Genomic DNA, 12,023 nt, shown 5'->3' with positions numbered 1-12,023 from the left:
TGATTTGATTGTCAGCGTGAGCTTTTATAGGCATGTTCTCAGGCAAGTTAATACAGAGATGTCATTCTTCTAAGAGTTAATGCAAAATGCAGTGCAATGTTCTTAACTGCTATGTTAATGTCATACATACAGTTCCAACACAACACTTGTTTGCTGCAATTAACACTGCCGTTCCTTAACATTAGAAGTGCCCCTTTAATATTTTTTCCTACAGCAAAAAAAATCCTCAGCTTTAAAAAAAAATTCTAAATTATTTGCCTTGCAGGACATATAACACATGAAATGAATATGCTTCATATTTGCTCAGTTAAGCAGAACCTTCATTACTGTGATCTTGCCTTTGTGTTTAGTATTCAGATAAAATACTAAGCAGTAAGTCTTTCACTTAAAGGCAAAATTTTATTCTGATTACAAGATTTTCAAGGTACATCTTGAAAAGATTTTTGTTGACAAGAATAACTGTCTTGACTTGCTGTTTTATGTGCCAATGCTTTATGAGTTTGTTGATATAAGCACAAGTTTTGAATTCTGCTCGCAGATGTTTAATAAAACACAGTAACTGCATAAGCAAGCTTCCGGTCAAGTTGCCATACATTTCCAGGAATATCCTTACACTGGAGGAACCTTCATGAAAAAGTGTTCTGGAAGCATGGTTTCACAATGCAGAACAGGGTTATGCTTTTTTCCAGTCTGTTTTCCAGAAAAGTGATACTGCAGCTCTGCCACCTGGCTAGAGAGACTCACGATCCACCACGTTTTCCAAGAGGCAAGATAGAGATCACTTACTTGACCTGACCAGATACCAAGCCAAGTTACTTGTAGAAAGAAATTAATATATTTTTTTTGCCATTAATAATTTAAGTTTTTAAATAAATATTTATATGCCTTTTGGCAACTGTCCATTCTGGTAGCATCTGCTGTCCCAACAGCTCAGTATCCTTAGCACATTGATTTAAAAAAAAATAAATTCTTAGTCAATTCTGTTTCCACAAATAGTAAACCTGTCTATCTCCAACAAGTCTTTCTTTGCAGACCTGTGTTTTAATTCTGAACTGTCTTGGCTTATATCTTTTTCTTCTCCATCAGGAGTTGTCAGAAATTGGTCAGAATTGCTTGTTACAAGTAAAGATGGCATATTCTCCTTCTGATGCACTGGTTGATTGGTAACTGATGTAGAACCGTTTTCATCTGTGGAAATTCCTGTTGAAACAGAAGGCAATTACAAACATAATAATGAATTTAACATAGACATATTGATACAATGTGCAACATCCAGATTCATCCAAAGGTATCCTGAAAAAGTGTGCTGCAACAAGGCAGCAGAAGCAATAGAAAAAAACAAATTCTATGGAAGTTTAAATAATCAGCAAGAGCATAAGCAGCAGAAGTTAGGACATACATGCTTATTTTTGTTGGTTTAAGCAAAAAGATTTCTGACAGTCCATGTGTGAACCACACAAATGTTTGCTACTGAAATGAACAAAAGGAATCTTTGTGGCAGGAACTAGATGTGCTTAATCCTCTACAGAAGTACAATAAACCTGCCTTCTCCAGGGATAGCTAATAAATGACTCATGCACTGCTACGCACTTTAATAGCACTGGCTCCTAAAGCAGTGCTATTAAAGATGTCTATTTTTATTCCTGTCTCTTACTTTAGTGGAACTGAACACTGGCTTTGTTAACCTGGGATATTGGTAAGTAATATCCACGTATTTTTTCCATATTTTGTTAAAACATTTAAAGAATTAAAATGCACAAGCAAATGACAAGGAGATAAGAAAAAAAGACAAGAAAAAAATTTATCTTTTCCTCAGTAAAGAGTTATTGTTTCTAAAGGAATCTGAAAAAGTCTGACTGATGTGGAGAGTACTGCAGACCAGTCCAAAGAAATATTATCTGTCAGAATGGCACCTCTATCCAAATTACTACAAAAAATTTATTTCTGCAGAACATCCGTCCACAGTCTGCCATCTACTACTTGGAGGTACATGGGTTACCCACCCTCTAATCCTATGCAAGTTGAAGGTACTAAACTTGCAGTGAGAAAGGAGACAAGTAATTTTAACTCTAATCCTTGTTTACAAATGTAAGTATTTTCTAACCCAGCAGCTTCCAGATGTAGCTGGTCAGCCTATAAATGATTACCAGTAATTAGAGCTTTCATCCCTCAAGAGCAAGTTTTAGAATTTTATTCTCCAAAATTTTAACTGTTTTTGTGGACAAGGCGGAAACTCTTAAAAATTAACTGACTTAAGTGATAAACTGGCAGAAAGGAGACCAGATGAATTAATCCCCTTACCCTCACCCTAATAAGAGAGAGGTTGAGAGACTGTATTGTAAAAACCAGGTAAGTGGGGCAGAGAGATTAACTAATACTGCAGAACCCAGCAGTAATAATGCAAAAGCTGAGCGAAGGTAAAGTCATTCTTTCATGTAATCAAGATTTCTAGTAAATAAACAGGTGTTAAAAAATATAAAATTCCTAGAAAACTAAAATTGAGTTTTTCCCATCACCAATGGAAGCTAGGAATACTCTGAATAAAATCCACAAAAGCTTTTTGGTTGCTACTTTTTGCTCTAAGTCTTTCCACTGGAGAAAATAAGCATCCCTGCTACTTCAGCTCAAAATAGTCTTCCGGATTTATATACTGTAAGTTAAAGCTCAATATAAGTAAGTACAACTTACTAAGTCTCATATCCAAATGCAGTAATAGAATGTTTATCATCATTACATTTCTTCAATGAAATACAAAATTGAATGTAAATATGAATTCAGAACAATTTGTATCACATTTTTTCATCATGAAAGTAAAGCACTTGTATGAATTTAAAAGTAAACATTTGCACCAAGCTTCTGCCTGATGTGATTTGACACATGAGATGTAGAAGTTTATGCCAAACAGTGACAGATTCTTAACTCTGCCCTTGCTGGCGAGACACTCTGACGACTAATGAGCACCTTGCATTTCAAGCTGTTCCAGTTTTGTTTGTGAACACAATAAAAGCCCCACTGTAAAGTTCTCTAAGGCTCTCATTGAGCTTTTCCCACAGGAAGATGCAATCCAATTCAGTTGATGGGAACAATGAAGGTTTCTGTTTCCTTCTATAATGTGTCACACAAATACAATAATGTCATATTCCCAATATAAATGAGGACCTGTAAGAGGAAATTGTGCTGCAAAGTCTGGAAATGGGCTAGAGACCCACTGAAATTCCTATCTGGATTTCATAAAGCTTTTCATTATGTGTTCATGACAACTACAAGTAATTATACCTATGTGTAAACCTGTCATGTTTTACTTTGATTTCCATGAGAAATACAGATTGCTTCCCTACTAAACTTAAGCACTGTCACAGATTATGTGTAAATATTCACTTATTTGTGCAGTGACATGGCAGAGAGGGCTGGACTAGATGGTCTTTAAAGGTTCCCTCCAACCCAAACCAAGCCATTTTATGATTACAATTTTAAAACAAAAGCATGCTTCTATTCCATTGTTTCTATTATCTCTACATATCACAGTGAGATCTTATCAGAGATATGAGAATTTATTACCAAAACAAGATGCATGAACCAAAAGCAAGAAATTTTATTGTATTTAGAGATTTGTTTTCACAGCTGTGCTGTGGCACAATTAAGGTCCAACAACAGGGTTTGTGCAGCAAACATTGTTATGCATCTGGTTTAATATCAAATTTAGTCTGAAAAATTTTCACTGAAAATGAATCAAGGCAGTTAGCCTTACCTTGGGTAGATTTAAATGTGCCTTGCTGTTTGCCAGCTGGCTTCCCTGGGGTGGCAGTCAGCACAGGATTGAATAATTTCTCCTCCATTTTTGCTTCCTTTACATATTGACATGATTTCCCCAGCAATACAATGCTGTTAAGGACTTTGAGAGAGATTAACCTGGAAAAAATTAGTTTACATATTTGCATTAGCGCATTAAAATTATTGCATATTATTCACACTGCAATTATTAATATGAAAATAATTGCATATGGTAAGTGCTGTCTTAGAAGGATTAGCTAACAAATTAAATCCTTTCAATATCAAGATCAAAAGGTAATTTCTTTTTCCTAACAATTTGTTTCAGATTCAAAGCTTAATTTTCTTTTTCCTCCAGAAAGCATCTAGAGGAAAACACCAAGTTTTATTATTTAACTAAAGGACTACAAGGACAGTTAAACAGCCATTTAAGTAATCAAATACTTAAACACAGAAATAAAAAATGCCCTCAACACTGCAAGTCAAAAATAAATGCACCCAAATTATGTGTGCCCAGCCAAGGATCTCCAGTAGACTTGGAACCACAGGACAGCAAATACAGAACCACAGAATCACTAAGCCAGCACTGCCAACTCCAATATCTAGCTTTTATAAACTATAGGCTAATCACAGTAAGTCCTTTTTCACATCACAGAAGACAGTCCATAAAACTCAACAGATCTAAAGAGGCTGCACAGCATTACCAACTTAGCACAGTCCAGATGATGGCAGTTTCTTTTTCTACTATGACTAAATTGCAGCACAAACTTCAGAAAATCACTGAATCCCTTTCACGTGTCTCTGCATTTGAAGAAAAGGAATCATCTACCATCAAGTGCTTTTTTACCATTCAACAGAGTTTTGCAAATCTAATTTTTATTACTAGCAACACATGACTTGTAGAGCAATGTCCACTCCAGGGAGAAAAGGCTCATTGCAGAACGATGAGGAGAGTGATCTGTTCTCTGCAGGATGAAATAAATAGTCTCTATTCAAATCAAGCTATGTGACAAGAGTGAATCAAATGCAGACTCTGAATTCATTCTCCACTCTCTGAAAAGTCTGTTTATCATGTACATCATTAACAGACTAAAAAGACAACTTGGAATGAACATTCACAGTTCCACAGAGCAGGTCTAACTTCTTAATCATAAAGTAATGCAAGCACACTCCAGCAGCAGCTCCCCTATCCCTCTGTGCAAATGTACTCAGAGCTTGTCAAACAGAAAAACAAACTACGCTACACTTTTAAGGGAAAAAAAGAGTTTTGTCTATTCCATTTCAACTGAGAAATGGAAGAATGAGCAGAGCACATCACTTTCAGTACTCAAAAGAAAGTGACATTTTAGTATCCAAGCAACCACAAAGAAGATATCGTTTTATACAGGTTGAAAGCTGTGCTTCTTTTCAATTTTATTATATTATTTGGATAGATTTTATTTCACAGAGTTGAGTTGTTCTCTTTAATTTTTAATGTTTTAGAGGTGTTTTTCTTATGCTTCTTATGTAATATGTTTTTGTTCTGAGAGAGTAGGTTTCTACAGCATAGTTAGACTTTGATTTAATGAGATCAGAAGTGTAAAAAGCCATAAAAGACCACTTCCCTGTATCAGTTCCAGCTTCTCACAGAAAATTATCCAAGTCTGTCTAGCAATTCTCCCTTACTCTTTTCTGCCAGCCTACCCCAGGCTTAGATTCCTAACAAGAATGTAAGTTTGCAGTTGTTTGAAATTCTAGAGAAAGAAAATTCAACGGTTTTGTTGGCAAGACTCTTTAACTACAAATAAAGCTTAACTAGAGTTATTATAACGCCATTAACTAGAGCTGTTAATAAACAACATAAAATTAATTCATCCATAGCATAGGCTGAATTCTTTGCCCAGTTAACTGCTTCAGATTTTATTATGTTATTTCCCATGTATCTACGCTATTATGTTTGTATTCTACATATATTCTCACACCTGATGAAAAGCTGAAATTTATGCTCAGAACAAAAATTACTCGAAAGATGTAAGAGGTGAGCAAGCTCCAAGTCTGAGACCACTGCAAAAGTAAAAATTTGTTCTCACTTTTCAATAAGGACAAAAATAGACTAAAATGTATTTACGTTTGTAACATATGTCTTTCAAGAGCAGCATTTAACACGTCATGTTAATCACATTACTTCTTTCTGCCCTCCATTCTCCAAGCAACAGAGACAGTGAAAAATCCTGGGCTGCAGCAGTGGACTAACAGAGGTAGGAAAATATTACATATATTGGGGAAAAAAAGGAAAAAAACACTGAGCAGGATGAAAGTGCTGACCTTGGTATACCACAGCTTGAGTGTGATGATCAGAGCATAGTGCTTTGAATTATACAAAGCTGGCTTTAGGGAGAACATAGGCACAGCATGTAGTATGCTGGTGAAAAAAATCAAAGTATGGTGCAGAGGAATGTGGCTAAAATTCTACTGTTTGGCCTATGTGCAATATCTCAAAGTTATCTGCCACTAAACAAACAGATGTGCCCCTACACTGATGTAGACAAAACACATCTGATCAAGCTCTATTTTTTGCACATCAGGATCACATCAGAGAGAAGAGTCTACCTATCAATAAAGAATGTGTAGTAATCCTGCTCTTTTCACAACTTACTGTATAACAGTAGTCTCCTCTCTTCCAACATGCTCTCCTCTCTTCCTGCTGAACCACTGCCTCAGCCTTAGAAATCTTACTGCCTTCACTTAAAACACAACTTGGTAGGACACTGGAAGAAGTAATCCCACAATACTGCAGGCAGGTTCTTCTTCCATCAGCAACTTGAAACACTTACTTGCTTAAGGTCAATTTTGAGAGACAACAAACAATGACAGTGCAGTATACAGCTTTCCTAGAAAGCCATCCACAGATAGTACAGAGAAAGTGTCTCAAGACAGACAAACTAAATTGGATGTAAAGTACAGTTATGCAGCCTCAGAAGTACCTATCGACTGGTGAGAAGTTAAAGGTACGACAAGTATAAACTGACTTGGCAGTGAAGGGATGCTGAAGGGAGATTGGCACATCATTGGCTATGGAAAACGAATTGCCATAAAACATTGTATTTCTGGACTAAGATTACTTACTGAGACTAAGATTACTTTCCTTTCCCAGGAAAGGTGAGCCTTGAGGTTTTTGTTTGTTTGTTTGTTTGTTTTAATAGCAGTTTCCTAAACCAAAGTGAACCTTGCATTTAACTACCTGAGAAAAAAATTCATGATCTCCTCAAAGCCCTTGAACTGCTTATTTTTGTTGGCTTATTGAACCTTTTAGTCTTTTGACAGAAAACTTCATTCCTTGGAATTCAATTTCCTTTTTTACACAGAAGTATGGTGCTTGTCTCTCAGATTCTCTCAGTCTTTTTGCAGTGAGTTATTTCCATTACTGAAGTTACTTATTGAGGGCTATAATCCCCCAATGTAGTCACAGTACTTAGAGACAAATCTGCACTCTCAATTTCAGATTATGAGCATAAGGGTTTTCAGTTTATGTTCTACTGAATATAAACTGTGTTTATCCTTACATCCAGAAGTATCAACAAAAACTGCTTTCACATATCTAATCAAATAATGGTGAATGCTTTTCAGCTGTTTGGATTTACTTACCCACAGTAGAACAGCACAACACAAACATAAGCTAAGACTCCTTGTACTTTTATTGAGCTTGTTACGACTCTGATGAGCTGTTTCAAGAATAAAAGTTAAAATTTAGCACACAGTTACCAATAGGACATTGTAACAGACATTTCTTATTTGGTAAATTCAAGGAAAACTAGAAACGTTTACATTAACAGAAATTTAGTCCAATGTTCCCCTGGGCAGTACTAACTACTCCAGATTTTGATTTGAATAAGTATTATACTAGCACTTAGTTGCAACTTTGCCAAACCCAGAGTCTGACAACGTTTCCTTAACACTGACTTTCAAGTAAAGTAAGAAGTGGAAAAAACTGCCGAAACTCAAGGAGGAGAGTTAACAAAATTTGAGGAAAATGTCAAGAGATGCAATGCAAAACAGAATCAGTCTTACACACTATGCTAACCTTATGATTACAAAATTGCTTGTGGACAAGGCATAAGACTCCCAAGTTTGACTAACAAATGGATGCTGAAATTTCAGTTTCATTTCTGTAGTTTTAACAAATCCTGTGAATAGTATATTTCCCCATCTCTATGGGAGAACATTACATTAAAGTTAATTCATATTGCTATTCTTCCAGGAACATTGTGCATTAGCATATTTGCTGACAAAGCATGTACAGATCCTCAGCATTACGACAACTATTGCTTGTCTACATGTGTGTATGGGGAAAGTCAGATCAGCTATTTACAGAAAACATTCTGCAATAGTTAATTCAGGCATCTGAACACAGTTCCATTAACGAAATCAAGGACAGCATGTGGACATAGTTCCATTAATGAAATCATTCATTTTATAGTAACATGTATGTATAACAAAGTCAGCTATTTCAGAGTGATGTACTCAACAACAGCTCAGGAGCTCAGTGCCCGATATAACAGAATATTGGGTCATTAAGCCTGCCATTACAGGGACAGCCACAAGGACTCCTATGAAAAACCTAAATAAACTGCTGCACTACTGCTAACCTTCTGGCAACCAGCTGCTTTGACTATTCCAAATGAATGAATAGGACAGCTGCCAAAAGGAATATATGTTTAGTAAACACAGATGTAGTTTAATTTCACTGGTACAATTCAAGTTCTTACCAATCCTACAAAATTAATTTATATTCCATTTTCTGTGAAAGGCTGAGAAACAATAATGCATATGTGAAGCCACAAGTAGTATGTGATATAGGATATACTGAGTGTTAACTCAACCTTTCAGCATAATTTCAGTTACTTCAGATGATAATTTCATCCTCAACACACCCAGCTAGCTACTTCAGAGGGACACATTTTCAAAGTGAGATCTTATTGACAGAAAACTGATAGGAATGACACAACTTACTAAAACAGCCAGTGGAAGAGGAATGAAACCCATTCTTCTGGAAACTGAATCACTATAATCTGTGTATGCCTAGGAAAAGAAGAAGAATAATGAACTACTTATGCAAAGGAATGAGCTTATTTTAGTTTGGCACACCCTCTAGATAAGAATAAAGCTCTGTTAACAAACACTGTCGTGGTATAAAGTGTACCTATTCACATTTTGGAATTAAAATGGAGATAGCTGCACTCTCAGACAAAAATATAATATTACCATGACCAGTAAGATTAACTTCAGCGCTCTAAATCAAGAGCAACTGGAGTATAATACAAATCTCTAAATCGAGAGCAATTAGGACACTGAATCCAAAGGCACTATGACATCTCATCTGTACATTATTACCAGCTTAGACACCTTTCTGTATTAATTTGACTGATCTTCAAATACTCTACAGAAAAAACTGTTACAGGCATAAAAGAACAATTATCCACCACACTAGCAATTTTAAATCATTCTACAAACATCTATAATTAGCCTTAAGATGTGCTAAAATTATTTTGGAATTGTTTTTACATTTGAACTCAAAACACAAGTACTTTGCATGACAGTTTGCCTGCAGTATTAAACATCACACCAAAGTTAGTCCTTAAATGATGCTACTTTATTTCCCACAGAGGATCCTTAGGACCAGAATTGGAATTTTTAAAACTAATAAACTGGTTTTTTTATAATTAGGAAATTATTATTAAGTATTTGTAGCTGATGTTGTCTAGCTTCTTTATAAGGCTTAACTACTGCATTCCTCACGACAGCCCATAAAAACTACAGAAATCATAGTAATAAAGTTCATTTAATAGTTAGAGAATACATCTAAAGCACTGATGTGTGGAATGCTAAGAGGTGAAGCCTAATGAGTCCCTATGCATGAAAGGTGTTCAGTAAACAGCTTTCCAAAAAACAGCACTAATTCAAAACAAGTGGTCTGTGTGTTCTATGAATACCCATAACATGACAGTAACATGCATAGTGCAAACATCTCTAAACATCAGTGCACTCTGTCTGTAAAGAAATAGAAATTCCTAATGAATACTGTGTTTTAACAACACAGGTATGAATCAAAATACACTTACCCATGAAAAAAAACAGTAATCTAAAATTACCTTGTTTACTTACTTCCCATGGATGTCAAAAATAAAAAGTTGTTACAACTGGCCCCTTACTGTAAGTGTATTTGGAAGAGACTATTCAGTAGTATAGTAAATAAAGCTCAAACTGACCTGAACAACTGGATAAAAATAATATAAATAATACAGAAATATTTCTGTTCTCTCTTATTAAAGCAAGAGCAGAGTTTCAGCGCTGCGGGAGTGTAACTGCATGTATTTCTTTAAGTGTTTGTTCCAATATCCCCCTTGTAACAATTGTGTTAGTGAATACAGGAAAGTGCATTTTATTTTCAGGCTTACATTTTTCTGTCGACTGCTAACAAGGTCAAATGCAAGACTGGCTCTGTATTCACTGTAGACCTGGAAAAAGTCCAGCACATCAGATGTGTGATTAATTTATTGTCACACATTATAAAACCAATACAGATATTAATGAAGTATTTTCATAAAATATTACAAAATTATGCATTTGCTGCAAGAGTCAAAGCCAGTTTTTCTGAGGTCTAACTATACTCTTCAAGAGATGAATCTCTATTTCTGCAATAAAGTAATTTGCATATATATATACACACAACAAACAAACAACACTATGCTATGCTTTAGGAATTGAATGAGACTTCATACAGTTACAGAATTGCAGGATAGTGAGAAACACAAAATAACAGAAATCACATTAATCACATTTAGTTTCTTCCCCTCACAGTTCATAACTGCTTTTAAGCTACAGGAAAGCTAGCCCTGGAATTAAATTAAACAAATGAGAGAACTTTCTTATACACTAAGCAAATGATCCTATGAAAAAAGCAAATTGCATCTGAAGATGAATTAAGTTTTTCATTCTCTTTAAAGCAGTTCACCATATTAAGAAAGGAAGCATCTATTCTAAGGATAGAGGCAGGACAACTTGCTCTGCAGGTGTTAATAATTCTGGAAAAAATCTGACCTAGCAACCATAATTCTTTAGCTTCACACATAAGCCCCACAAAGTTTATTAAATAAACCCTGCAAAATTGCTAGTAACTACCCCCATCCTCCAGCTGTTTCAGCACTCTGAAGCATGCTACATTTTTGGCTACCATGACTTCATTACTGCTCTTTTCCACACTCTCTATATGAAAGTAGGGCATGCATAAATGCCTCTGGCATAAGGGAGCTTATTAAGTGCATCTATTACACTTGTTTCTACGCCCCACAATGTAGTTACTTTAGAGAGGCTGAAAAAGAAAGCACTTCACAAGTTCTGATCTCATTTCCCCATAAGTGGTTTTAACAGTGAAAAGACACTAACTCTCATGTTCACAAATCTATCAAGCATGTTTGAATTCACACAGTGTGGAACACAAATGGTGCACGCATCATGCTGCAACACACAAGAAGCTACCTCATGTACTGCTTTAAAAAAAAGACTGGATAATATATGCAGCCTAAGACATTTCAGGAGTGGGAAACTACCATAACCTACTTCATATTAGTGCTCTAGGGACAGTAGAAAAAAAATATCTCCGATTTCAGATTCCACTTTTAACACACATGCCAGGATAGAGTTAATATAGTTATACAAGGCTTGCAATAATTTATGCATCTGGAACTACTAATTTAGAAGCAGAGGTGTTAGTTACACCTTATAAAGATCCTCAAAAGTATATTGCGTCAGGAAATAAGCAAGCTATCCCAAATGATATTGAATACATGAAAATAACAATTTTTATACTTTCTACCCTGGAAAAAATTGTAATTAAAAAAAAAAAAAAAACCAAACCCAGAAAAATTCAACACAATTTAAAATAGCACACAGCATTCCAAAAGGATACCTACATCTGCCGTGATGTCATTGAATTTTGTTATAAAGGCATGTTTCACAATATCCACTGCAATTTCTGAAGCAACCACCATGCAAACATCTGGGAATAACACCCAAAGGTGATCTGAAGGTTGTGAAGAAACAAGTTAAGCCATTTAATTTAATGCCAGCATACAAAAAGAATTATAACAATTCTATTCAACAATGAAAAATCCTCATGAGTCTGAAGAATCTGTAAGTTTATAGAGTGGTGAGTGATGCAAACTCTTGCTTATTCCATTGCTGTCCTTAAAACTTATCAGTACTGTACAATCACACCA

The 12,023-nt window shown here is 35.4% G+C and overlaps 1 protein-coding gene across 2 annotated transcripts in view; it reads right to left on the bottom strand.

Annotated features, from left to right (window-relative positions):
* Positions 1-237: 237 nt before the first annotated feature.
* The window catches only part of TAPT1 (transmembrane anterior posterior transformation 1), a 48,994-nt gene continuing 37,208 nt past the window's right edge, over positions 238-12,023 (bottom strand). For both annotated transcript variants that reach the window (XM_066317203.1, XM_066317204.1), the window contains 6 exons: positions 11,718-11,827; positions 10,203-10,262; positions 8,758-8,826; positions 7,393-7,469; positions 3,749-3,909; positions 238-1,200 (listed from right to left, as the gene is read on the bottom strand). In XM_066317203.1, coding sequence (XP_066173300.1) covers positions 971-1,200; positions 3,749-3,909; positions 7,393-7,469; positions 8,758-8,826; positions 10,203-10,262; positions 11,718-11,827 — 707 coding nt within the window. In that variant the 3' untranslated portion in view covers positions 238-970. The remainder of the gene's footprint in view (positions 1,201-3,748; positions 3,910-7,392; positions 7,470-8,757; positions 8,827-10,202; positions 10,263-11,717; positions 11,828-12,023) is intronic.

The sequence above is a fragment of the Sylvia atricapilla genome, chromosome 4 (genome assembly GCF_009819655.1).
Source record: "Sylvia atricapilla isolate bSylAtr1 chromosome 4, bSylAtr1.pri, whole genome shotgun sequence".
Taxonomy (NCBI): domain Eukaryota; kingdom Metazoa; phylum Chordata; class Aves; order Passeriformes; family Sylviidae; genus Sylvia; species Sylvia atricapilla.
The sequence above is the reverse complement of the archived record's forward strand: the minus strand, read 5'-3'. Positions and strand labels throughout refer to the sequence as shown.